General features: G+C 50.0%; 3 protein-coding genes and 1 long non-coding RNA gene across 12 annotated transcripts in view; 1 reads left to right on the forward strand and 3 right to left on the reverse strand.

The window, feature by feature from the left end:
• TBX1 (T-box transcription factor 1) overlaps window positions 1–4,173 on the reverse strand; it is a 151,110-nt gene extending 146,937 nt beyond the window's left edge. Inside the window, exon 1 of the mRNA XM_086856266.1 lies at window positions 3,858–4,173. The gene's annotated coding sequence lies outside the window, so the exon portion shown is untranslated. The remainder of the gene's footprint in view (window positions 1–3,857) is intronic.
• Window positions 4,174–4,907: 734 nt separating this feature from the next.
• On the reverse strand, window positions 4,908–6,546 carry GP1BB (glycoprotein Ib platelet subunit beta). Its single transcript, XM_023937533.2, has one exon. It carries the CDS (start codon window positions 6,400–6,402, stop codon window positions 5,785–5,787), a length of 618 nt encoding a protein of 205 aa, XP_023793301.2. The 5' UTR covers window positions 6,403–6,546; the 3' UTR covers window positions 4,908–5,784.
• A 2,448-nt stretch (window positions 6,547–8,994) lies between these two features.
• SEPTIN5 (septin 5) overlaps window positions 8,995–27,647 on the reverse strand; it is a 42,486-nt gene continuing 23,833 nt past the window's right edge. For 6 of the 9 annotated variants that reach the window (XM_086856271.1, XM_086856270.1, XM_086856269.1 and 3 more), the window contains 10 exons: window positions 19,619–19,715; window positions 19,008–19,094; window positions 18,339–18,462; window positions 18,100–18,234; window positions 17,319–17,436; window positions 16,890–16,991; window positions 15,897–15,993; window positions 14,489–14,624; window positions 12,845–12,947; window positions 8,995–12,542 (listed from right to left, as the gene is read on the reverse strand). In XM_086856271.1, the coding sequence (XP_086712397.1) occupies window positions 12,486–12,542; window positions 12,845–12,947; window positions 14,489–14,624; window positions 15,897–15,993; window positions 16,890–16,991; window positions 17,319–17,436; window positions 18,100–18,234; window positions 18,339–18,462; window positions 19,008–19,094; window positions 19,619–19,715 (1,056 nt within the window). In that variant the 3' untranslated portion in view covers window positions 8,995–12,485. Of the gene's footprint in view, window positions 12,543–12,844; window positions 12,948–14,488; window positions 14,625–15,896; window positions 15,994–16,889; window positions 16,992–17,318; window positions 17,437–18,099; window positions 18,235–18,338; window positions 18,463–19,007; window positions 19,095–19,618; window positions 19,716–24,096; window positions 25,020–27,647 lie in introns of those variants that run through there. The other 3 variants (XM_086856274.1, XM_023937530.2, XM_023937531.2) reach the window with 3 other exon arrangements.
• On the forward strand, window positions 22,127–23,911 carry LOC147649904 (uncharacterized). The gene is made up of 2 exons (XR_015277798.1): window positions 22,127–22,290; window positions 23,734–23,911. It is a non-coding gene; the product is annotated as an uncharacterized LOC147649904 (long non-coding RNA).

Raw genomic sequence — 27,647 nt, forward strand, 5'->3', positions numbered from 1 at the left:
GTGATCAATGGGAGGGAATTCAAGTCTCATCCTGGGGAAAAAAAAAACATCTTGCTAACACTGTGTTGAAAGATCAGGTAATGGAGATGCAGAGCATGTGTGGGCACCCCCATAATCCTTTGGTGAGCTCGAGAATGCTGGAGGTAAAAGCTTCTGGTGACAAAAGTTCCCCAAACACAGGCACATCCCTTATCATACCCTATGAGAGACAGCCAAGTCAAAGGTTAGGAGTCCTAACAGGAGTAGTTGGTATTTCACAGTCCTTTGATCAAGATTTCAGCTCCCCACAGCTCCTCCTGGTGCAGGAGCATTTAAATTCCATGGGTGCTTACACAACTGCCTGTTCAGCCTCTGCATTTTCTGTCTCACAGATGCACAGAGCCAACCCAAATAATTTCGAGCCCTCTGTCCTACATGGCCCTGGGATATTCTGAGAGCACTTACCTCCCACCCATCCTCCAGGCACCTTCTCATCTCCAACAGGCATGTCAGTGAAAATTCACTGCTCTCACCACTCAGTCACAACGGCAAGGGCTTTTCTACCACCTGCCAAAAGATGGATTTCCATCCTCCAAAGCTTATCAGAGTAAACATCCACAGAGAACCAACTCTATTTCTATACCATGGCCACACCATCATAATGACAACCTCCTCCCCCCTATCTGTTTCAGTCTGATGCTTTGAAACAACAAGGAGCTTTTTGCCTAGTAGTTACTGGTTCAAGAAGCAATGTCTGCTGCTTGGGCAACTAAGCCTAGAGTATCCCTGTCACCTTCTGGGCAGACACACATCACACTTGCCTTCACCCTCTCCCAGGCCCAAATCTCATGTGTATTTTACTAGTCAAAGCAAACATGAGTTTAAAAGTGATTTGCTGCCCTCTCCCGAGCGTGCCGCAGTGACTGTCAGTACTGTAGTGGCTGTGGAGACAGACTTTCCTTCAGTGAGCACAGCTGCTCCCATGCAAAAGGAATGGCACTGATGTGGTAGCAAACATCTGTGACAGGGCAGGTTAGAAGTGATCATCAGCTGTGACAGACCAGGAGGGCAGGTCAGCTACACAGCCTGAACTATCTGGTATCCACAGAGGGCATTCCTGGCATTTTTGTTTTGTAGCTCTCAGGTTAATCTTCCCCTGTGGAAATACCTCCCAGCATATTCTGTTCTCAAAAATCACAGATATTTCAGAGAAGAAGCAGACCATGAGATATATAAAGAAATAGGAAAAAAAAAATTACTTGTAGATTTAATTTGTAGGGTAACTTGAGGAGGTTTTTTTTTTAACTAAACCCACTTAAATCTTTTATGTCCTCCAGTAATGCTCTATCCTGTCTTTCCAAGATGTAACTTTACCTAGACATACAATAAGTACACACACACACACTTTCTTCAGAACAAACCTTAACACTGCAACCTGCTGCTTTCAATGCACTTCCCCAAGATAACTAATCTTATGCAAAAACCTGTTAGATTAAATTGTGCTCTCCATTAAAGTCCTCCAAAATAAGGCAAATGAACCTGAGGCAGCCTTGGTTTTCATATGCAAATATATATTGATAAAAAACCATAAAAGCTACTTCTAAATATTTATAAAATACTTCTTTTCCCATGTACCCTAGGACAGATAAGATGTCCCATGATATAGAATCAACACTGTTTTCTTGGCACTCTCTCTGGGATGCCCTTCATGCTTCAATCCTGAAGGGAAATGAGGGGTTTAGAGAAGACCAGGTAGCCTCATATTCATGACCAAGAAAAATGCCTTTTATAACTTCTGAACAATGCAACAAATCCCAGATCATGCTGCCACTAAGGCATCCATGGAAAGTTCTCACTTGGGCACACGCACAGCACACAGCTCTGACAATATGAGAGGGATGTGCCATACTTCTCCAGCTCTTTCCTCCATACTGTCTGCAAGTACTGCCTAATCTCCAAGTGCTGCATGGAATTGGCCTGTCCCAGTCCTGCTTGGTGATAATGAGTTGTTGCCTGTGTGTACAGATGTGATATTTTCATCACACACCTGAGAGTGCAGAACCCATGAGAGTGTAAGGAGTAGAACAGGGACAGGTTCCCAAGGGTCACATGGATCCAGGCAATCTGTAAACAAAGGCCTGCAGCGATCTTGAAGAAAGACAGAACCACTATCACCGTATGGTACACGGATTGCAGGATTATGGGTTAAAATTCTCTAGGCTCCAGAATCAGCTTGCTATGCTTTCAAGTCTTCTTTTCCTCTGCAAAACATGCGGAGAAGTCACCTTGAAGATAACTGAAAGGCATTTGGAAGAAGAAAAAAGCAGTGTGCCTTCCCCAGTGTCAGAACCAACCATCTGGTTTCTCCACTTAGGAAGTGCTGACCTGCTTTTTAGACACCTCAGGTTTGGAGCTCTGCATCATGGAGACTGCAAATACCTTGGTCTGGTCTCCCAGGCATCTTTAACCTGCTAACTTTCAGAGAAAGGAGCTTCTTTGAAGCATCTGAACCTTTGGCAAAGCAGTAGATTGTTCAGCAAGCCTGGCAGCCCAACCTTGCATGCCATGGGTTTGTATTGGCCTTGATACTAGAAAACTATTTGCAGAGCAGCTTAATAGCTTGTGTTTATGTTTGCCATATTTCACTGCTACTTCCCTTCAAAGCATCTGTGCCTTCTTGGACAGTGTCTCCCTTCAGAACGAAAGCCAGTTCTCCTTTCAGTGACATCCCAGCAGATCCTCCACTGAGTAGGAGAACAAGAAAGCATCTGTGACATGCCGATTCCTGAGCCAGGAGAAGGCAAGATATGCAGGGTCTAGATTTATGGATTAGACATGCTGCCATGGCACACAAATCACTCTGCACTCAGTGCAATTCATTATCCCAGTGCCATGGCTGGTCACACAGCTGCAAATAATGCCAAAAAGGCTTTTAAACTTCCATGTGCCAGGACTTAATGATGCAGAGTCAGGAGCCCTCCTGCCTGCTCAGGGAAGCAAAACTGAAGTCAGCAGTTGTTCTCTCTGGATACACTGAGCCCTGAAGGTTTTCCAGCACCCCATGGCAGTGTTAACAGTCTAAGCAGTCACAGGGCTGGGATTGTGCCTGCTCCCAGTCCAGCCTCTCCCAGCAATTGAACCTGTGCCTGTCAGTACTGCCCACATGCACCAGCAACATCCTCTAACCCAGGTAAATTCAGCTAAAAATCTGCAGGCAAACCTGGGGATTTATTCTGTCACACCAGTACACTCTGCAAAGTCTTGGGCAAGCAAATGGTCTTGCACATCTTGCATATATTAGTAAAGGAAAAGGACTTCAACCATAGGCATAAAATAATAAAATAGCAGTATAATTGACCAATAGGAATGAGAAGGAATGGGTGACAGGATGACAGTGGCTTGTGCTACTTCCTTACACAACTGCGTCTTGATTCTAGAGAAAGGACAAAGAGGACCAACAAGTCAGAAAAAGGGCTTACTATTCCTGTGGAAAGTTAGCTCCTCAGGGATAAAAAATAACATAAAAAATACAACAGTACTTAAAAATCAGATTTGAGAGCACTGGGGGCCTCATGGAGCACCAATTTGGACCTCTCCACAGAGCATGCTCCTTGGTGGACCTATGGCCTTCCCTGGAAGTCATGGTCATGGTGATATTGCAGGGGATACAGGTGCTAGAGGTGCATTGGGTAAAGTCCTGCACAGTGCAATCACCAGAAGAAAAAAAAATATCTGAGTTGGACCCCATTTCCTTGGGTGCCTTACTGCCACATCCAGTCAGGCCAATACCACAGGGATGGATTAGTGCTGGAGAGACAAGGGGCACAGCAAGGAAATGGCAGGAGGAGACCCCCAAGGCAGAGCCCCATGCCACTCACCTCAGCAGGCTGGCACACACAGTGTGGGGAACGTCCTTCTCAGCCATCGACCCCACGCGCGCTGCCCGTGAGGGGACCCACAGGCCTCCATCTTCCCGCCTCAGCTCCATCGGCACCGCGGCCCCGAGCACCTGGGGCTTTTCACTGCGACACCTGCTGCGTTTGGGGCTAGCGCGGCCCCCTGGACTGAGCTGAGCCGAGATGAAGTTGCCTGAGGCAGAGGAGCCCCAGGACTCCCTTTTTCCCCTCAGGCAGCCCCGGAGTGCCCGGACCGGCTCCTTCAGCTCCTTCCCCCATCACGGGTCCCTCAGCGGCCTGGGGCAACGGCCGGCGGGCCGCAAGGGGGCGCTCGGCGGCCGCGGGGCAGCGCCGCCTGGCGGTGCTCGGTCACTGCCCCGGCTCCCGCCACTGTCCCCGCCTGTCCCGCCTCCCGCCACTGTCCCCTCCTGCCCCGGCTCCCGCCACTGTCCCCTCCTGTCCGGGCTCCCGCCACTGTCCCCGCCTGTCCCGGCTCCCGCCACTGTCCCCTCCTGTTCGGTCACTGCCCTCACGTGTCCCATATCCTGTCACTGCTCTGCTACTGCCCTTACCTGTCCCATGTCCCATCACCTTCCCCCATCTGTTTGGCCATTGCCCCATCCTGCCCCATCCCCTGCCACCACTCTGCCCGCAGCCCCTGGGCAAAGGGCTCTTCTCGTGGCCGAGCTCCATTTGTGTGTGAGCCGAGTGGAGAATGGACACCCTGTGATGTGGGTTTGGGGGCTGGAGGGCACAGGTTGTTCACCCTCTGCTCACCCCACAGCCTGCTGGCCCCACCAAATGCTCATTCTAGCAGCATCACAAAATAAGCAGCCAGCAGTGCCTTTAGAAGAAACTCCCTATTTATCCTGGCCCATGGTAGAAGCCAGCAGCTGCTGAAGTTTAAACCTACAGCGCACTCTGTAACCTGCCCTCTGGATTTGTTTTGCTTGGCACTAAGTCTGAGGGTGAGGAACTCCAGGGAGCACAACAGCATGCAATACACCCAACGCAGAACAGAAAAATAAGCCATTTACATCATCATGCATCATTTTATTTCGATTTTGCTTTATTTCAAAAACAATTAAGGGACACCATAAACAGCAGTTGGCACATCAGTGGAGTTTGCAGTTTGTCTCTCATGACCAGATCTCTCGTGCCAGGTCCATACAGGCACAGTCAAACAATTCTCATCTTCAGGATGAATTTCTTATAAAGATTCAGGGCCCCAGTCTCACTCACTTAAGTCAGTATTAAAACTCAAGTAGATTAAAAGGAATGCAGATAAGGTAAAATGAGTGGGCTTCTAGACATGCCCTCCCTTCCCCAGAAGAACATTGGAAAAGATGCATCAAGCAAGAAGGTATTTCCTTTCCCTTTTACTTGGGAAACCAAGGCAGGAGAAGACTAAATCTCTAGTCAAAAGCTCTTAATGCTGTCTGTGGCAATAGAAGGAAACTCTATTTCTCCTAGCTCAGTGTATTGTCCTAGCTCAGTACTCAACCAGTTCACTGCCCACCTCTGTCCTCACCTAACCCAGCACAACCAGAAGCATCCTGGGAAATATGGCTGGAATACAGTAGGAGGGGAGGGATCGAGCACTGGAGCCCCTACGAGCTTAATGAGCCCCTATGAGTCAGTTCTGGTTGCTGTAGTTTATAACTTTCTTAGTCTACCAAACCACTTCTAGCTCAGACAAGCAGTTAAGATCATGCTAAAGTATTAAAAGCATTGAAAAAACAGAAGATTGATTCTTTAGGAACACAGCAAGTGTCTGATCAGTTCAAATCCTGCTTCAGACTGCAGTCAGGATTAGATGCTGTAATGAATTGTCCCCTCTGGGTATCACAAACTACAGGACTTTGACACAGTGTCCCCCAAAGGGAGGAGGGTCCTCTGTCTTGTGATGTTAATCATTGTTGGAGGGGTTTATTGAAGAAGATGCCCAAGGGTCTACCCGCTGGTCTAGTTCCCGGGTGGTGCTCCAGGCTTCAGCGGTCATTCTCCGAAATTTCTGAAGGTAGACAATGATGAAGATAACCAAGATACCCTGGAGAAAAAGGAGGATGAAGAGAGAGATCTGAGAGAGGAGAGCCAGGCTGCAGTACCAGTGCTGGCATGTGGAGATGATCTCATCTTCTGTCAGGTAGGCGATGATCCGGCCCTGCAGGTGCTCCGGGGAGCTGCATCTCACATCCCTGTACTGGCTCCGGTTCTGCTGCCACTGGAGCCAGGAGCGCAAGTAGAGGATGTCACAGGTGCATTCCCAAGGGTTGCCCTGCAGGTAGACCACCTGGAGGCTCCTCAGGTTGTCAAAGAGCCCATTGGGAATAGAGGTGAGCCTGTTGGAACCGAGGTGGATGATTTCAGCTGAAGGATGGAAAGCAGTGGGCAGGTTTTCTACAGTCAGGTTTTTCAATGAGCAGTCAGTAATGTTGGTGGTGCACTTGCATGGAGCAGGACATATGGGTGTCACGAGTGGGAGGAAGCCAAGAAGGGACAAGAGAATTCCACTGTTCATTTTCATCTGCAAACACTTCCCTGGTGAGACTGGATGAGGCAGAGACCAAACACCACGCACTCCAGGACTGACACCACAGACAAGGTCGTTTGTTGTTTTGTTCTGAAGATGTTTCTAAAGTTGGGTGAATTTGGTGTCCTCTACCAGAGACGTGAGAGCTCTGAAAAGAACAGAGTTAAAAGAGAGCAAATTCTTGGTCTCTCACTATAGGAGAAGGAATTTTCATGGTCTTCCAACCCTGGATTTGAGAAATATGAACATATGGCTACTGGAAGGCTTAGCTGCAAGCCATCAAATACAACATTTTCACTAGTCCTTGGAAGTGTGTAAAAGCTGATTGTGTCTTCAGCATTACTGGCAATACATTATCATGGTAGTCAAGAAAATTTCTGTCAAGGAATCAAAAACTAGAATATGAAATTTCTCATGCCTTATCATAACTCTGGATAACATCTGTAAGCAAAGCTTCTTTCATGCAAACTGTAAGGGGAGATTCAGAAACACATTTACTAAAAATAGCCTTTCCAGCCTTGAAAAGAAGTGATAAAACAGTCTTTGGCTGCAGAGAGGGTGCTGATCACTGAGGATGGAGGCCAATGGAATTTTTCATGCTGGACACTGCTCCAGCAGGTGAAAAATCACCTGTGCTGGGAGACATGAGTCAATGAGCTTTTTTATGTTACAGACTCATGCCACTGCTGAACAGGAGCTGCTGTAACTTCTCCAAGAGAGCGACTACACATACCTGCAACAAGGCAGCATTTTTCTGTTTTTTGTATTGTACATTGTAATTGTCAATCAATTAAAAATTTTTAAAAAAAAAAAAAGAGTAGAAGGTGGCATTGTTGACTTACCAGAGTAGTTCAATCCTTGCTTTCTTGCTGGCTTTACAACACAAGAGAAAGGGCTTGAGGCTGTCCAGCCAGTGCAAGAGTGTGTGCATAGCTGTGTCCCCGGATAATCCCCTTGCAGCTGGCTGGCATGATAAGGGTCAGGCTCATCCCAGGGACACCGCCCACATGAGGCCTTCCTGCAAGTCTGCTGCATGTCACCGGAAGCTGAGGCTTCATTAAGTCTTCCAAGAAATGGGAACTGACATTGCTCACAAGAACACATTTGGTGGGAGATATGCTGCCAGTACTGATAACTGTGATTCTGGGCCAACAGGTTTAGCCCAACAGAAATGTTACTAATCTCAATGGCATAATAACTCAAAATGCACTTCAGACTGGAAGGTGATGTTACTGGTTTGTACCATACTCCCTGAGCACTGTGACCTTTGGTTTGCCATCACATCAGGAAAGCTTGGCAGAGTGGTGACACCTAGCACTTTCTGGGTGCTGACCCTCAGGTTTTCCTTGAAGCAGTGACACAAATCTACTACTTATTAGTAGTAAGATTAGTGAAAGATCTGCTGATAGACATGGTCTTCCAGTCCATCCATTTTTCCAGAGAAAGATTCTTCAGACACTTGCATCCTCTCACGATCATTATACAGGTAAAATATTACTCTTGGCATTTCATTGTCTACATCATAATAAAACTAGTTGGGTTCACAGGAAGGCCAACAGAGTCGGAAAGACAGTGCTCTGAGGAACTGCTCTTCAGGCAGCCAAGTGAGCCCACACCCCAAGTAACAAGTGCAGTTACTGAGAAAGACTGACCACATGCTTTATTCAGAAGCTGCATTACACAAATACTTGAACAGGTAAGTCCAAGGGTCAAAACTACATTCAGGCAGACTCACATCTTCTCATGGCCATCGCATCTTCGCTGTCATTTCTCTGCCATCAGCCTGACCAGGCAAACACTACACTTATTAGCCTAAGGCCACCAGAATCACGTTGTGAAACTGTTGCCCCATTGAACTCAGCTGTTACATTGTTCCATGGACGTTCTATAATGAATATCCTGAATGTGCTCATATTAAGAGAATTGGGGGTGCAAAAAATGCTAGAATGTGGCCCTAACCAAGGGAAATTATGCTCTAAATAAAACAATTAAACTTTAAACTTCTACAAAATTGGAGCAGATAATTCCAGTTGTTTCACTGTGGTGGCCAGACAGAGTGGGAAAGAGCTCTGAGGCTAACCAACCAACCCAGTTTTTCCTGCAGGGCCTGCTTTCCACTTGGGAGCAGCTTGACTACCACAGGGTAAGTTTGTTCAGCAAACTTACCTCATCTGATGTGTTTGGTGCTATGTTTATTCACAGGCAGGTGTTCAGGCCAGGTGTGGTGTGGAGCTGATCTAGAGCCAGACCCACTGTGGCTCTGCATGCAGCATGGACTTGGCAATGCTCTCCTGGCTACTTACAAACTGGATTTCCTGGGACTGGACCTTGCCCAGCTGACCACTGATGATTTAGACACCACTCCTAGAGGAAACTTGAATACAGAAGAACCTTCAAGATCATCTTGCTAGCTTCTGTAATAAATAGGCCAAAAATCCCATGCAGGAAGCCTGCTTGAAACTTGCTCTGACTGAATTAGATAAAAGGAGAAACAGGGTCAGTTTTGTTCTCTCCTGCCTATAATGTATGCACCAATGCTTCAGCACCAATGCTGCTGAAGGGGGCTGAAAATTAAACAGAAAAAGGTTGGATTTTTGAATGTATTTATTTCACTGATCAATTCAGGTAGTAAACATTAATAATAATAACAATAATCATTTAATAAAATGGATATGTTTAAAAGGTTTCATTTTCTTTGTTCACAATGACAAAATGTTCAAACAGAAATTTACAAAAAAATATAATAACCCAACAGATGGACAGGAAACATAGAGCCTAGGAATGGAGCAGGGGGTGAGGAAGGTGCATGGCAGGAGCAAGCCAGCATTAAAGCACAGCAGGGTTTGTGAGGAAGAGCAGGGAATGCCATTGCAGAGCATGAGGAGTAGGAGCCCCTCCTTTGAGGGGAGGCATGCAAGGAGGCAGCAAAGGACTGCACAGGCAGGACCAGCACAGCACTGGCACACAAGGAGTTCATGCCATGGATCCATCCTGTCAGGCACAGGGGCCAAGATATACCAACAGCCCCAGCTGCAGCCTGGGATAGCTGTAGAGTGGGACACCATCCCTGCAGCCACTCACTCAGCAGGGCAAAGCTTGGCAGAGGCATGGGAATGTGCCAGGGGGTGCAGGGATCGCGTGTGAAACTGTGGAGGGTTGTGTGAAAGGGAAGGCAGTAAATTACTTTCCTATCCACACTTTTCACTGCCAGAGGCACATGGCCAAACTCCCTGCTTTCAGGAGTCTCTTCTCCACTTACTGGAGTGGAGTAAGTGCCACAGTACAACACACTCCTTAAACAAATAGATTCCACCTTCCAGGCCAGAATCTGAATCCCTGATGTCCCCCAATATCATTCTCTAATCAATCTTTCCAAGCAGTCCCTAAATCCCAGCACTCAGGGCAGGGAACCTCCTACACGGAGACATGGTACCACCACCCCTCTGCTATCTCTGCTGCCTCACTCCTGTGTGTTTTTCCTAAATGCAACTTGAACTATCTTTGCCAGCTGGTAGCCAAAGTCTTCAGCTCTCTGTAGAGGACAGGCTTGTGATCCTCGACTTTCTGTAGGAGGCACATGCACTGAGCTGATGGAGACTTCCCCACATGGAGGGATGGGCAGATCCAGCCTCAGCAGCCCTGCCTGCCTGTGACCAGTCTACCCTGTGCTTTCACCAGCACATGGCATCTCAGTGCACAGCCCAGCATGAAAGATGTCAGCTGCTCTATGTCCATGCTAAAGGGAAAAGGTCTCCTTTATTGTCTATGAATTAATATGTTTGAAAGAGGAAAATATCCAGGTGGACAGGGCTCATTTGCAACAGAACATCATCCTCACCAAGATTAGTGTCAGAAAAGAGGGGACAGGTACTTCAAGTTGTTCCCTTTTATGTTAGCACAGAAAAAGCCAAGAACTCATCTTTAATTCCATCTTTTTGGAAAACCTGGAGGAAGCTCCTGTTTCAGGTTACTCCACTGCTCAATTAAGCACATCATGCAAAGAAAGATTATACTTCCTCTCAGGTGCCTTGGTCCTTCATGTTACTGAAGTCAAGCTGAATCCTTCCGCTCTCCTAGGATGGCACTGCCACTCATGAGCCCAAAATAGGAGAACATGAAAAAAAAGCCCTGAACACTGTTGAACACTGCTCTTTCCCAGCTTGCACAGTTCTGTCAAAGGACTTCCATCCTTACTTTGTCCTTCCACATGGTGCCAGGGTCTCTCCCCTGCCCCTACAGCCCATGTTCTGGCTGAGCAGAGGCTCTGTACAGTGAATAACTGGAACCAGCCAACCTACTCACCATCTGGATAAACCCTGACTGGGACTCTAAAGCACCAGGGAGGAATCAGACAAATGCAGTGCCCAGTAGCAGAATCTAGGGCCTGCCTATTTCTGGCCAACACTGTGCTTCCTACCCAGGGAGATCTACTGGGGAGAGCCAGAGATGAAGGAGCAGATACAAAAGGGGAAAGGGGACAGAGGAGTCAGCCAAGAAGCAGAAGGGCCCAGCCCATGGCTGCATTCCCTGGAGTCAGAGGGAAGAGCCAAGTGTCTCTCCATCCAACAGCCCTGACTCCTGTGAGTGTGGCAGTGCTGCTGGTGAGCCCTGCCCTGCCAGGCACATCACACTCCAGGGCTCTGCTCTGGCTGGACTCAAGTTAAAAATACTGCAGGAAGCAAGAACAGGACAAGAACTGCTGCCCAAAAAATGCTTTTATCTCTGCCCAGCAGACCCACCAGCCTTCCCAGCACTAGGGCAGGAAGAGCCAAGGAATAAGGAGGGGGAGAAGGGTCGAGTGTCTGGGGGAAGGGCAGGGGAGCAAGAGCCAAGCCTGCTGGGCTTGCTCAGCCCCACTCAATGGCAGTCCTGCACCTGCCAGGCTGACACAACACCTGCCCACACAGACTGCCTGCAGATTTCTGATACAAGCCTACAAAAACTGCCCCTTCCCTCAGGAGAAACTCAGAGCCAGCAATGTGCTCGTGGGACTGCAAAGCCTGGGGATAGGGGACAGGTCTGTATTTGGATTTCAGCCCTAGGGTTTCTACCCCCTTCAAATCAGTCTTGGCCAAGTGCTCTGGATGCCACAGTGCTTTTCAGAGCAGACACTGAAGACACACTGCAGCTGAGGAGAGCTAAACAAAACACCCTCACCCTGCTACTGCAGGGCCTTAGGGTTCCTCTACCAATGCCTCCAGCCTGCTGTGGGAGGAAACCATGGCAGGAAAGGTGCTCATTCTCATCACCTCCTTGCAGGCAATAGTCAACAACACAGCCTCTCTGCCAGAAAGATGTAACCAAGAACAGTTTTCTTCTAACCAGCCTCAAGGCACTCAGTCTCTTGTTGCTCAGTGCAAACATCCTGGAGTTTTCTTGATAAGAAGAACAAACCCAACCAACTAAACAAAAAACCTATAAAAACCTGGACAGGATACCAGGCAATCATCAGGACTCCTGAGCAGGTCAGTGCACAGAGAAACTCCCAGCCCCAGTTCTCTGGGCCAGCACTGTCCCAAGGCTGAGAAGCCCAAGCAGCACAGGTCAAACTCACAGAAGGGTATGGCTGCCTTTACAATGCTTGTGCTGGCCCCAGACAAGGGGAACAGGGACAGGGGCACAGCACCTCAGTTGGGAGTAAACACTTACGTGCATTGACACAGATACTCTTTAAGTTTGTACACCAGAGAAACCAGGACTTTAAATACCAGAGCATTCCCAAACTAGAGAGTAGTACATAGGAAAGGGGGATCTCTTTCTTTTCTTTTTTTTTTTTTTTAGAGACATCCCAGGCTAGTTTCTTTAAAAAATTTAAAAAAAAAAAAGAGGAAAAAAAAAAGAAATTAAAGAATATTATTAAAAAAGAAATACACATCAGTAAACTGTTAAGTGAACAGCCTCCTCCACAATCCAGCTGGTCAAAAAGCCAGCACTGCTGCTAATAAATTAGAGGGTGCGGGTGCAGCTCTTGCCCACAAGTCTCTATACAATAGGAAACCTTTTCTAAACGTTCACAGCTCTTGCCAGGTCTCAGATGGTCACTGGGGGATCCCCTCTGCCCTCCGGGTACCTGTCTCTCACTGATCCTGCATCTGCTGCTGCATCTTCTGCAGCATCTCTTGCATCCGCCGTAACTGCAGGAGACACAGAAGAGAGAGTCAGAAAGGGACCGGTGGATCCACACTGTGGCAGCCCCTTGGAGCAGACAAGGGGATTCCTCAGAGAGTATTAACTCCTGTCTGAGCACAGAGGCACCTGTGTCTGGGTGGAATGGAGTTATGTTTCCCTGACAGAGGAAGCCTTTCACACCCTGTCCTGCACCCCAGGAGCCCACAGGAGTGGGAAGCCTCAGGAACACCTCTATAGGGTAACCCTGGAGAAACTCCTGGGATCCCAGTTCCAACACCCAGGAGGCACAGGCAGAAATGGTACTCACCTCCTCATCCTTCATCTTAATCAGCTTCTCTGTCTCAGTGTCTGGTGTTGGGAGAGGCAGGATAGGAATGGGGCTTTCTATCCGGTTGTCCTGAGTCAGCTTGCTAGAGAGATGGAGAGAGAGGGGAAGAGCAGTCACTCATGGTTCAGGATGGTTGGCTTTGTTACCACCACACAATGACTGTCACTCCCCATGGCAGAGCCACCAGCAATACAGCATCACATACCCAACAAAGTGGAGGGGCCATAGGGCAATCTAGTCCAGAGCTGTGGCATGCACTTGGATGGAGAATGAGACCTCCTGTTCAGTACATGGGAGGCATGAGACAGGCAGAGCACAGCAGCATTGCTCTGAGGGCTGGGGTGCCCATGACTGCAGGTAGGGGATACAGGAAGGAGGTGATTTTCTTTCAAAAGACAGAAGCTTTCAGCACATGAGGAGGGAATGGTAGTAGCCAAAGGAGTCTGGGCTGAAATTGCAACTTGGAGAAGCCACTTACACATGTTCACCACTTGGAGTCACCATTGGCTCATTATTGAGACGAATCCAGCCTCAGAGCTTAGGATCTCTTACCAAAATGACTCTCTAGAAATGGCCCTGTGCTGGTTTTACGAAACTTGTTCACTGGCAAGAAACTAATCATGGCATGAGAAACAGTATCAAAATGAAGCTTTCTCTAGGCATAGCAACCACTTTTTCACTGTGCTCTTTTTTTAATAGACACACAGCCTACCTAAATAGCAGCTGTGACACTGCTTACCCAGCTGTAGCATTTAACATAGTTATTTTGGGACTCCATATACTTGCTGCTGAAAAAAACAGGCTTGTCTGCTATGCAAAAGTACTGGGATACACTGTGTCAGGAGAATGTGCCAGCCTGCACGTTGGCACACATGCAGGACTGCTCCTTGCTAAAGTACAGCCATTCTGCTCTGCAACGTGGCAGCACAGAGCTGTCCAGCCAGGGCTGGCAGGAAGTAAAGGGAATGGTTCACAACAGAGGAGCCAAGACCTACTTAAACCCAAATTCTTTCACCAGTATATCAGTCATGAAAGGGAGAAGGAAAAATAGAGGTCTCAAATGAGAAGCCTGTGAGTGTTCTCTCTTCTGTTTTCTGATCATTCTGACTAAAACCACAGAGAATCAAATGCAAAGAGAAGACAATGCAGAGAAATCTTTGGAGATGTCTCACTAATTGCCTGGATCCTGTTGTCTGAGAAGCAGCAGCATCCCAAGGGTCATGCTATTATTTAGACATAGCTGCAGACCACGGGATGCATTCCTGTTCAGCACTGCACAAAGATATCTCTCACCAGAGAGATGGCTTATCCCATTTTATTAGGCTGGATGTATTTCATCCCCTGCTAGAATCAGCTCTTCAAAAGAATCTCTAGGCCTATTTCTCTATATCTGCATGGGGAATCCTCAGACATGAATGTGGATTCTCAGAAGCATTCCTGCCTTGGGTTCAGACTGTGGGAAACATGCTTGGATTTGCTATTTTAGTTCCCAGTGCCATTCCTGGAGGCTGCAGCCCAGCAAGTCCCCAGCAGATCCACAGCCTCCTGATCAATGAGCTGTTGTCAGAGTAATTCCAGCTCCACAGAGGGTGATAACCCCTCCCTCCCAAGGTGGGGACCCACCTGGTCATTTGCTGGATGCACTGAGCTCGATAGTTCTCGTAGTGGACATCGCAAGTGACGTCCTTCAGGTCGTGCATGTGTGTCCGGATCAGCATGTTCCGCAGCTTCACGAAGTCGCAGTGTGCCTGGTTTTCCACTGTGGAAGCGACAACAGGAGAGTGCTTGGATATCACACCCCACCAGGACTCTCCAGGGAGCCCCCTCTGAGCTCCTGGACACACAGACTGGACTAAAACCCCACCCCAAGGCTCCTTCCTCATCATCCCCCACCACTGCAATGGCACAGCCCTCAATCATGCCGTGCACTTCTCAACACTGAGGCCAGGCTGCTGAAGGCACTGTGTTCACAGGACTTTTTCTGTGTAAAAGGATTAAAGAAGCACATATAGCAGAGCTCTGAGAGAAGATCCCATGTACATGGGATGTCACTGCTATAACCATAGTGAGCACAGCTGCTGCAGGAGGTAAATTGCTTGTCTCATCACAATTTAGGACTTATCAAAAGCCCCCTGTAGACAACATCAGTCCCTGAGGGGCAAAGCCAAGAGCAGGCAACGGAGTGCTGAAAGAGCTGCTGTTGCCACGGGGAGCCTGGCTCCAGACAGTGCTGTGGGAAGCACTGTGCTGCTGTGATGTTCTCTATTTGCCTCTTCACAGGCTGGGGAAAATCAGCTGTATCAGGCACAGGGGTTCACAAAGTTGATCCTACTGCCAAATGCCAGCATCCCAATAGGCACAGCCCCCTCTGGAGCCATTGAGGGAGCAGAGCCAACAGCTGGGCAGCCCAAGCAGCCAGCAGCAGCCCATGAGTGCAAACACAAGCTTTTGGGATCTAAAGCTGCAAGGTCTTAAAGCAACAAACCAGCAAGGGCAAATCAGCAACAGCAGCAAAATCCATTTCAGAGTTATTCTGCCTAAGGGCTTTATGAAATTTCACCCTTTAGAAAGGAAAAAAGTTGGAAACAAACATTGTGCATCAGCACAGCCTCCAGCCCAGCAATTCCAGCACTTACAGGAGCAGCAGCAGAGGAGGGAATGCATCAGAGTTTACGACTGCTTGGTTGAGAGCAACAGCTTCTCCCAGAAAATCAACAATGGAGACAATGTCCAGCCTCCACTGCTTAATAAGAAGCACTGTCCTAGGGCACATTAAAGCTTAGGCATTCATCCATTCACAATGAGGCCTCTCTTCCTCAGTCTGCAATGGGAGGATTATTGATACACTCCCAGTAACACAGATCTCCTGAGCCAGTCCTGGTGCCTTTGTCTCTACCCTACCTTGTCCCCTGCCATATGTCAAAGGTGGCACACAGTCCCAGCTCACTCCTGCCATCCCTGGAAACACCTGTCTGTCCTTGCCCCACCCCTGCCTGCCCCTCCTCCCAGCGCTCCCAGGCTCCATGCTTACCTTCCACAATGCCCCAGGGGTAGAGCCGTCCACGGACCCGCTGGCCTTTCGCCTCCACCACAGTGTTACTGCCAATGACGGCAAAGGGAGCGCTCTCCTGGAACGAGAGGCACCGCTGAGCACAGCTCAGCCCCCAGCTGCCCATGGATCCTTTCTCCAGGGCCAAGCTCAGGCACAGCAGAATAGCAGGAGGAAGGTGCTGGTAGGAAAGGCACAGGGGCATCCACATGTGCCACAGAGCAAGGCATCACAACCCAGTTGCAGAGAAAAGCCTAAAGCACTGGGATCTACAGGTGGCCTGGTTCCCAGCCTGATCTCAGCTGTCCTGAGAGAAGTTCTGTCTCTGCAGGTGCCTGCATCTCTTCATTAAGGGGAAGCTCTACAAGGAAGCCAGAGCAAAGAGGCTGGGACACCAAGCAAGTGGGACAACGTACACCAAGAGCAGGAACGTACAGGCTGTGCTTCTCTCTGCTCAGGAGGGAGTCAAAGCCCTTCTTTGGGGGCTTTGTCAAAAAGTCAACTGCCCCCTCTGACAGGAGAAACAGGGCTATACTGCACACACAAGCTTGGGAGGCAGTAGGGACTGGGCTGCTGGGGCCTCTAGATATGCCTGTATGATCATGCTGTGTCCCCAATGCAACTAATGTGTCACAGTAGTGCCTAATCAGTCACAAATCTCTCCTCCTTGCTGATGGCATCACCCAGAAATAGGTGCTCAGAATTGCTGTACAACCCCACACAGGCTGGGGCAGATGGAGGGAAGACTCGCACTGCCTGGAGGGAGAGCAGAAGGGCCAGAAGTTTATGCCACACTTGACTTCGTGGCACCAGCAAGGACATCAGCACCTTCTCCAGGCCATCTACCACATGAGCTGTTTCCTGGGTAGCAGTAGCACAGGCCTTCAGCACATGCAGGACAGCTCTGGCTCCTTCTGGACTGGCCCACATACCCATGAGCCTGATTCCCCAGACCCTGCTGAGCAGATTCCTTACCTTCAGCTCTCTGTCTTGCTGCTTGAATTCCTCATCTTCATCAGAGTCACACTCAGGAAACTGGTACACCTTAATGCCAAATTTGTCGATCTCTTCCCGGATCTGTGTTCATGCAAGACAAAACTGAAAGAATGTAAAACTGAACAATACACAAATGCTGGGTTTATTCTGTTCGTGCTACCATGGTTTGCTATAGCTACAGATGGCAAAAGGATTTGAGCTTTCTTCTAAAGTCAGCCTCTCTGCTGTCTTCCCTTCTCATAGCAGAGCACGGCTGCAGCAGTATGTGCAGATACTCTTTGTGTGTGTATATATAAACACAAACATGCTGTACAGACACATAAGTACATATATGTCTATCTCCCCTCCCTCCTCAGCTCATCCCTGCCACTACTTCAGCTATAACTCTGTACAGAAAGAGCACCTCACCCTCTCTTTTAGCTTCCGGATCTCAGAGGGGATCAGGCAGTCGGCTTTGGCAATCAGGGGCACAATATTGACCTTCTCATGCAGAGCCTTCATGAACTCAACATCCACAGGCCTCAGTCTGCAGCAGGGATGAGGGATGCTGTTAGCAAAGACACACTGGGCAGCTCCCCCTCCAGCCTCTCTCACCCACCCAGCACAAACGGAGAAGGACAGAACTGTCACAAGAGCCTGCAGCAGCACTGGGACAGCCCTCAGCTAGGGCTGTACCTTCAGGAAAGCTGTCTCAGATTTTATCAGCTGAGTGTCTCATACAGACACTGGCTGGGTATTTGCTCCCTTGAAGGCCAAATACTGCCCAGACCACAGCCTGGGGTCTCCCCCTCCTGTACCACAGGCAGCCAACACAGCCCCTTCAGCTGCTCCAGCCTAGGCTGATACATGAGCCAGCAAGGGGCAGGACTGAAGGCAGCTTAAAAATCCCTTTCCTACACATCAGTCCAGCTTAGCTAGATAAGAACAAACAAGTCTGCATGGCATTATTTTTCCTGATTTTCAAATCAGGCTGTAAACCTTAGGGAGATCTGCTCTGCTTGTTCACAGGCAGTCTGTCCTGCCAGTGACGGGAAAGGAGTGCTGTGATGCTTAGCAGAGAACATCCAGACAGCTCCTCTCCTGTGCCAACAGCCCTGGCAGTGTACAAGCTGCTACAGGGCAATCCTGGGGCACAACGGTCTTCCCTCTGGACTGAGTCACCCCCCAGGCCTGGAGTGTGGGCTCTCACCCATGCCCAAAGGGAGAGATGAAGTAGAGGCAGCAATGCACTCGGTTGTCCTGGATGTTCTTCCGATTCAGGCCACTCTCATCACGGAAATACTGTTCAAACTGCTGGTCAATGTAGTCAGTGATGGGCTTCCAGCTGAGAAGGGCAATTCAATCAAAACAAAATCATCAGTAGTGTCTCCTGTCTCCTAATGATTGTGAGGTCAAGGACAAAAAGGAAGGCAGCAGTGCCCTGCTCACCACTCAGTGTTGTTAACAGCATCTCCAAAGCCTGGTGTGTCCACTATGGTCAGCTTCAGCTTGACACCCTTCTCCTCAATGTCCACCGTGTGCTTGATGATCTCCACTGTCTGGTTGATCCTCTCTTTGAACAGGAGCACGTGAGTTAAAGCCAGGCAGTAATGCTGGGGATCCCCACTGCACCCATGAGAAGCCAGCTCCCCCTTATCACTGAACACAGGGAGTAACACAGGTTTCAAAAACCCCAGATCATTCTCTAAGGAGCTTCAAGTGGGTGCTACTGCTGGAGACCAGCAGCAGGCAGGCAGACTCCAAGAAGATACACAAACCTCTGAAGTGCCTGTAGCCCAGCTGTTATGAACAGTTTTTCCAGTCACTGGGGAAGAGGAAGCCTTCCTTAGCATACTCCAACATCCAAGAACAAAAGACAAATCTCAATATCTCATCCCAAAGGGATGCTCTGCAGCCTCATCTTCCCTTCAAAGGACAGAAGAGCCCTACAGCCAAACCCTTTTTGCTCATTTCTAGTGCCTTAGCAGACACAAAGGAGAGCAGAGCCACAAACAAGAGGGCTGGGATCCAGCCAAGCTTCTAGCTGCTGCTGAAGCAAGGAACCAAAGTGATAGTCCTTAGGACAGTCCCATTCACCCCACTTTGCTCCCAACTTACCCTCTGCATTGAGGAGCTTTCTGTCTTTGTAGAGGTCTGTCAGGAACAGGCTATTCACCAGCGTGGATTTTCCCAGACCCGACTCTCCTAATTGACAGAGCGCAAAGGGGAGGAGGAAAAAGCAAGCAACATGACCCGCTAATTGACTTACAAATGAAACTTTGAACAAGGCTTTGAATCCTGAGCCAGAGGAAGTGAGAGAGACGAGCTGTCAGGGGCTGTTTATTGGCACTACACTTTTCCAGCAGTGGAAAGACTTTTGCTGCAAGATGTCTCAATCCTTGTACAAATGTGATCTTCCAGCTCCCCCATTCTCCCTCCCCTTCCTTTCACTTGGTCCCTGTCCCTGTTTGGCCCTGCCTTCACCACCCAGAGCAGTCACTGTTGGAGGAAAAGCTTGCTCGAGTGGGTTATGAGGGGCCAGGAGGGGCCCATTCCTCCTGGGGAAACTGCCGCAGGCTGGGGTGCAAAGCAAGGCCTGAGACAAGGACCAGAACAGAGTGAGAGAAGGATCCAGGTGTTATGGGAGCACCTAAGGGAAGTGAGGAGAGCTGGTTCCCTCCACATACCCACCATGTGACCCAGCCACCTCCATCCATGGGCAGTCTCACCTGCAACCATGAGGGTGAAGTCAAAACCCTTCTTCACGGATTTCCGGTGGACCTGGTTCGGCAGAGTGGCAAAGCCCACGTACTGCTTCTCATGGTCCTGCAGGGCAGAGGTGGATGGCAGCAGGTCAGAGTGTGCCACCCCTTCTGCTTAAGGCTCACACAGTGACAGGGTGTAGGACTCAAAAAGCCCAGGGGCAGAGCCAAGGGTTGGAGGAGAGGCCGGTCCCTGCCCTGGCAGCAGTGCAGGGCAAGGCACACACCTCCTCTGGGCTTAGGGACTTGGCCCTTCCCACAGGTGTGCACAAAGAGACATGTCCCGGCCACAGTCCTGCTTGGCTACTCTCCCAGCAGCTTCCCAGCACAAAGGGAAAAGGCACATCCCACCATTTCCACCAGAAAGCACATCCAGGGCTGCTGCTGACAGACAGCCTTCCTAACTCTGCTTCATCTGCACAGTCACAGGCTTCCTATACAGCAGGGTCACCAAATGGCACCTTCTCCTCATGTCATTTCCACATCCTTCCCACCAGAGACACGTGTGCTACATGATGGAGAGCTCTGCAATTGGCACCCAGGGGCTTGCACTGTCCTGAGCCACGTGTAGAGGGAGGTACAGTGGCTCAGCTTCTGCTTGACCTGAGAGGGGATTATTTCTTGCTGTGTCACAGCCACTCCTGGCTGAATAAGAGGAAATCCTGAGTAATCTCTTGTGTTATTTCTGAAGAGACCAAAGTTCAAGGAGCATGGGAAGTGGAAGGATGTGGAAATAGTGATAAATAGAACTAAGATGATTTTGGTGAGGGTATTACATTTAGTGTTACTGCAGTATTACCTATCCCTCAACCACCCCCCAGACACAACCCCTTATCACTGAGTGCTCTCTCACAGCACAAAATCCACAGGCATTCCACAAGCATGGCACATGCTCTGTACAAGCACACTAAGCCATTCACAAATGCTTCAGCTAGAGACATGATAGACTTTGCATTTCAACATCAATGAATATAATCGTACCACTGGGATTCACACCACAGACGCATTCACAGAGCCAGGAGTTCCTCAAAACTGGCCCTAGCTCCTATTCCATGGATGTCTTCAAGCACATGGCTGTCCTCAGCCATTCTCCAGGCACAGCAGGGAACATTTTTGTTTGTAAGTTTAACTATCTCCATTCCTGCATGACACACTCGAAGAAATACAAAATAGGATCCAGGGTGCCGAGCTTAGGGCAATGCTGACTTGCACCTATTTCCACACTGCAGGTGGGCAATGTTGCTCCCAAGCAGCTCTCTACAGCTGCATGTCCACCTGTGTGAGAATCCCTGGGCATCCTCAGTCTGACAGACTACAAAGTTCTACTCTGGGGACACTGAGCAGGGAAGACAGTCTCCTCCTTCCAATTCATGGCTGCTCTGAAACTGCCCATTGAGATGGAACAAATGTGGCTGATGGCCATCGTGGCCCAAGGACTCTGTACTTTAGCACTGTCACTACCTTCTGGCAATTGAGGTTTGGTTTGGGTCTGAAACTTGGTCATTTTAGTCCTGAGTGACTGTGGGTTCTGATCTCCCTCACCTCCTTTGACATTTGCTGACGCAATGTTGTTTCATAATTGTCCAGAAAGGCAGGAAGGGACAGAAAAAATGAAATTAGAGAAAAGGGGAGAACTAGAGAGTGCTCAAAGTGCTCCACTGGCAGCTGTAATGACTGATCTAAAAGGCAGTGACATCCCGAGCAGCAGTGCAGCAGGCAGCAGTGAGACCCCCAGGTGATGAGTGATGGCAGTTCTGACAAGTTGCATGCAGCAAAGCAATGCCTGCCTGGGGGACACCACAAACCTACTAAAAGCCACCCAAAGGGCTCAGTAGAGGGCAAACAAGGTGCACAAAGCAGAGTGAGAAACGTGATAATGGCAAGGTCACAAAAACAAGGATGAAAAGACAGCTTCCAGCCTGTCTCTCAGTACCAGAGCTGCCTCAGCTGCTTCACTTCCTGGTAAAACACATCCATGAGCACAGCCAAAGTGGACAGTAACAGCCAACACCTCACAATAAATGGTCCAGCATTTTCCAGCAAGCACCACAAATATACAACATACTTCCCTTTTGTGCTTCTCCTGCTCTGATCTTTACCAGACTTTGGAAACACAAGGATCACCTCCTTTCTCCATGACTTGACGTGTGAAATAGTACTAGTAATGTGCTAATGAAACCACAGCTGAGACTTGGGGTGTGTTTCTCTTGTTTTGTTTGGTTTTTAACCTAGATGACTAAGGGCTGACAATGGAGACACTGGGGAGCTGCGCTCTGGAGCAACTCCACTTATTTCTGCCAGGTATAACTGGCTGAACCTGATCTCTCATTTCTGTTCAGCCCAACCAAGAGACTTGCTGTACCTCTGGTTGCCTCCCCAAAGCTCCATGGAATCATGATATTCAAAATGAGCAAATCCCAGCTGGTGCAGGACACTGCCCTTTACCCATGACTCATGCAGTCATTTCCCTTGCAGAAAGGAAGGTCAGTGCTGAGTGCAATACAAACAGAAGAGCTCCCCTCACTATGGGAGGCAGCCAGACCTGTGAGGAGGAAAACCCTGTCCCCAACCATGTCTCCCTCTGACCAGCCATGGACACACTGCAGAGCCCTGTCAAGGGTGAAGGCAAGAGATGCAAGGTGAGTTGTGAGGAGGGATCCCCTTCTTGTAACAGCCCTCTCTCAGGAACAGCAGCGTGGTCACTGCACCAGCCTTGACTCTTGGTTCTTCACCTTTGCTTTGAGACACTCCGTATGTGCTCCCGTCCCAGTCATATTTGGGCACTGTGACAGGCACAAACCCTCACCTCTCCCAGCATGGCAAGATTAACATGGCACTTAAGGAGCCCACATAGCCTCCTGAGCCTGGTGTGTGCCCTGCTCAAAGCTCTACACCACTCACCACCTCCAGGTACTGCCTGCAGAGCAACCATGCATGGGGTGGAGAGGCCTGGGAGGGCTACTGACAGAGACAGGGGGCTTTCTGGGTTATGAAAAGTTAAAATCCATTAATTTCATGAGAGACTTGGATAGGAGCTCCTAAATGCATCACAGCCCCCTCCCTGTGCTCTTGACCCTCACAAGCCAGGTCCCATCAAGCTGACAAAAGCCAGGACAGCTGGTTCCTGTGCTACACTCCCCTTGCCAGCTCCAGCTGTCGGGAAAAGGCCTCAGCCAGCCAAGCCAGCAGCACTCTGGCACAAGGAGCCCCTCTCCCACCGCCTGCTCCATGCTGCTGCCTTTGTTCCCACTGGCATCCCACTACCACGTGCCTGGGAACGTGCCCTACACACTACCAGAGGCCACCAAGAGCTGTGGCCAATCTTTGGGACCCTATCACAAACCAAAGCACCCCAGCCCAAGCAAAATGCACCCGTACTCTCCTTTGGCACACGCTTTCTGGCTCACCAGACATTACAGCAACATGTCACATCCTCACATCCTCTAATATCTGACTGAGGTGGCCAGGGCTCCCCTGGCAGCCAGTGCTCTCCCTGGGAGTTCAAGCCAAGCAACAAAGCCCTGGGTGGGCTCAAGCCCTGCTCCTGTTGGGAGTGTAGAAACATTCAGGATGTGTTGCACAGAGGAGAAGCTGTCCTGGTACTGAGGTGTTCACAGGGCTGTCTGTATCTCTAAGGCAGAGTACAGTCTCCATCGCTTCTGTCCTTCCCAATTCCCTCCTCACGTCTCTGGTGGATGCGTTTTTTAAACCAACCCAGATCTCACGTGACTTCACCACTCAGCCTAGGGATAAAAGGGGCCTTTCTGGGTATATTCAAAAGGGCTAAAATTAAACATCATGGGACCACAGCAAATCTGAAGAATAATCTCTATCAAGGTCTGGAGCAAGCCCCAGAAATGATGGAGCTGTGCTAGGACCCTGGCGCCTCTGGCTCTGCCTCTTGAGGGGGAAGGGGCCCTCGGTGTCACAGCCTTCAGCACAAGCCATCCAGCTCCCTCCCAGGCAGCCCTTCCTCCAGCCTTTCCCCTCCGGCCAGGCACGGCCGCCACATCCGCGTCTGCACGAACCAGCACAGCCCAGCCCTGGACGAGAGGCAGACCCTTTGCTTCCTTTCATTGCAGAAAGCTGCATAAATTCACAACACAAACAGCCCCCGAGGCATCTGCCACGGACATCTGCTCCTCGGGCCTGGGGCTGAGCACAGGAGTACCGGCAAAACCATTCACCCACCAGCATTTGCTGAAGAGAAGGAACAGGGCCAGCAAAGCACAGCATTAACACGGTGTTAATTAACACAAATCGGACTGCGTGTGGGCATACATAGCGCAGACTCCTGCCCTGAGCCCCCCCATGCACGCACACGCCATTCACCCCGGGAATCACCGCATCGAGCACCCGCACAAAAGCGTCGCGCATCTCCCCGCTGCCCACCGTGCCCGCGGGGGCTGCTCCCCTCCTTTCCGTGCCCGCCGTCCCTCCCTTACCGGCGTCTTTCCGCTCCTCTGCTCCTCAGAGGTCTCATCTTGTGCTGCGCGCGTCTTCTCGGGCACCATCCTCCCCCCTCCTGTCCCCGCTGCTCCCCGGCTCGCGCAGCGCTATAAATACATCCCTGTACCTTCAGCTTGCCTGGGTGGCTTCGCTGTGCCTGCGTCCGGGGAGACAGCAGCCGCTCCACTAACCGCTCCTGAATAATGATCGAATCCATAACCGCGGCTGGCAGCACGGACGGACAGCCACCGCGGGCCAAGGGAAAAACCCCAACCCATGTGTTCCCTCCCAGCCTTCGCTAAATCCATGCGGCAGCCCCCCCGCCTACGCGTGCACACACACGCAGGGCTGGCTCGGCTCGCCTCGGTGCCGAGGCGAGGCGAGGAGGAGAGCCGAGGAGAGGCGAGGAAAGGCGAGGAGGCTCCCAGGCAGCTGCCCGGGATTTCCTGCCTCCGCCTGTGCCGCGGGAGGAGCCTGCCAGCGAGGACAGGACAAAGGCCACGGCGGCCGCAGGCCAGAGGCGATGGCTCTCGCCCCGCCGGTGTCCCGCGGAGAGGCTGAGCACGTACCGGATGCTGTCCCTGCCATCAGTCTGACTCCGCGGGACAGATGGGCCTATTCAGCTGGAGGATTTCTTACACACCCTGCCTGACGCGGCCGAGACAAAGGTTTGCTGGAGGAAACCTGCTCTCAGCAAAATCGGGCTGCTTCTGGCTGTGTGGGTGAAGGTCTCGAGGGTCCACAAAGCCTCGAAAACACAGAATAACCCCCAGATCGCCATCCTGGTTGATGTGGGTCTGTCCCCACGTGGTGCAGGCTGATCTCTCGTCTAGCCCAGGTTCTATTGCAGCCTCATCTCTGAATCCAACTGGAATAGCAGCAGATGCATTCTGGATCTTACAGCAACCATTCCAGCTCTGAAGAAGTTTCAGAATAAGGAAGTATCTGTGTGTTCATTAAGAAGATGAACCCAACCCAACAACAGCTCAGCATATCGAAAAAGTCAAAACCTCAAATCTCAAGTCTGGGTTCTGAACCTTTCTATAAAATATGCCTTCCAGCTTTTCTGTGCAGCCATAGAAACTGAACAGGAATTTATATAAAACAGACAAAAGTTCCTAATTTCATATAATCACAGCAGTCTGGAAACCAGGGGGTTAATACCACAGCATGTATAATGAAATGACAGGAGATGACAGCACTGGTGGTGCTGGAGGAACCTGTCCCCTTGCCCCACGGGCTCCTGAGCAGCTTTCTGCTCTCCAATGGGAAGGACAGAGGCTGCAGCCATACTCCTGCCTTGCTCTCAGCCACAGCTCCTGCTGCTTCTCTGGGATCTGCAGGGCTCCTGCAGTGACTCCGCAGAGTGCCAGACCAGCAGGGCCTGCCCTGGTCACCTTGGGCCACAACCCAGGCCTCTAACATGTACCCCAAGCCTGGCTGATACCAGGTTCTGTTATAAGGTACTGAGTCACTATAATGGCCAGTGGCTTTTGAGGGTGCAAAGGAAAAAAGAGGGGAAAAAACTCCCAATGTTTTACCTATGCTGCCATCCTGCAAGCTGCTGGAGGGTGATAGCAGAAGTCACAGGCACAAGGTCCTATTTTATTCAAAAAAAAGAAACAGGAGAACTGGGAAGGACCCCCAGAGCAGGAAGACTCCTGCCATACAACAGTTGTCATACCACACGCATGAAACCCTTCTCCAAACCACCCTGCTCCACCAGCAGTATCCTTAATTACACCCAGTGAGTTTTGTTCCTAGTTGTTTGTGTGTAGCAGTCAAGCAGAAGGCCTAGACTGAGATCCAGATGTGGCAGGACACATCCCTATTTGGTGGCTCTGCCCTCACTCTGCAGCACTGCTCCATTCCCCAGGGAGCTGACAGCCCTGCATTAGTCTCCCTGCTCAGTGGTAGGTCAGGCCATGCTCATGATACCTCTTCTTCCTCCTTGATTCACCTGATCCTTGCTTTCCAGGACTCTGCCACCAAGGTGTTCGACTGGCATATGACTGAGGTGCAGTGACAGCACCACACTGCCTGCACTGGGCAGCAAGAGCAATGGCTTGTGGCACACCCAAGGTACATCCAAACCTTCTTAAGATAACAGAAGGTTTCACCAGTCCTTCCACACCATAAACCACAATAGCTGCAAGCAAACCCTCTCCAACCCCCATGAATTCTCATGGCTTGGAAAACCCTTGTGTGAGGGCCACAGGCCACATGGCCACCAACCACAAGCATCTTCCAAAGGCACATGAAGACACGCCATGTCCCCACGAGCCCACTGCACCAAAACAGAACATTCTTTTGGGCTGGGATCACAGATGAAGTCAACAATGATTTGGTTGCGACAAAACCACAGTGTTGTTCATGGCCCCAGGAGCTGTGCTGACAGCACAGAGAGGAACAAGGAACTACTGTCTCCTGAGTGCCTTGAGCTCTCACACATTGCACATGCTCTCAGGACTGGCAGCCAGGGAGGAATTCCAGTCAGAAGGTGATGCCTGACAACTCAGAAAGCAGATTAGGGAAAGAAACAGGAAAGTAGGTCTTGGCTACAGAGATAATTTTAAGACTGAGTGGCCAATGCTATGGCTTCCATAGCATTACTTGCTGAAGGACAGTCAACTGGTCTCAGCCTCTCCTGTCCCTCCTAGAGATGTTCATCTGGCATCCTCAGAGTCACCAAACCATAAATGACAGACTCGTTTTTGTCCCTCAGATGTGCCACATGACACACCCAGAGCTGTTGGCTCAGGCTAACGTGTCCAAACTTCCCAAAGACAGCCAAGCCAGTTTTGTTTTGCCCCTGTCCTGTCTGATCACAATCCTCTTTCCACACAGCCCTTAGAAATGCTCAGTGCTCCTCCAACAAGAAATCTGATGTACGCCATCCTTAAAAGAACAAAAACATCTTGTGCAGTGTGCAGCATGGGAAAAACTTGGCACTTCCAAGATGTAGAGCAAATCCAGAGAGTTTTTTTCCACTGGCATGTCTAAATTCCTCTCCAAGCAAGTGCTCGCAGCAGCAGCTCAGGGGTCAAACTGGCTGCAGGATCCAGGTTTCTGAGTGTCAGAACAGACAACCCCAACCTGCCAAACAAGTCAGCAAGGGCAACACAGGCAAGGGGTGCACCGAGTCCTTCCCACCTCACAGACCAGCTCTTTGTCAAACTGTGACAGCAGAGAAGTTCTCCACCTGCAGGGGAGCTGTTTTTACTAGCAGAGATGCTCAGGCTCCATCCTTGGGTGAACAACCAGGAGCATGTCATGAAAGGAAAAAGCTTCAGCCTGATCCAGAGAGATGCTCTTGAGCCAGGCAACAGGGTCCCACCAGGGATGCACCCAGCCAGCCTGGCTGGCACAGAAGAGTGGTGAAACTGCATATCCATGGCTTGGCAGGGTCAGAACAGTCAAGTAATAACAGCATTTATGTTTCTTCCTCTGAAGCAGCTAAGCTATTTTCAGAATTCCCCACAGAAGGGAAATTTTCTTCCTGGCTGTTTTCTAGGACGAAGGGAAGGGCAGTTCCAGAGAAGATGTT

This window comes from Cyanistes caeruleus, chromosome 18 (genome assembly GCF_971803275.1).
Source record: "Cyanistes caeruleus chromosome 18, bCyaCae1.hap1.1, whole genome shotgun sequence".
Lineage (NCBI taxonomy): Eukaryota > Metazoa > Chordata > Aves > Passeriformes > Paridae > Cyanistes > Cyanistes caeruleus.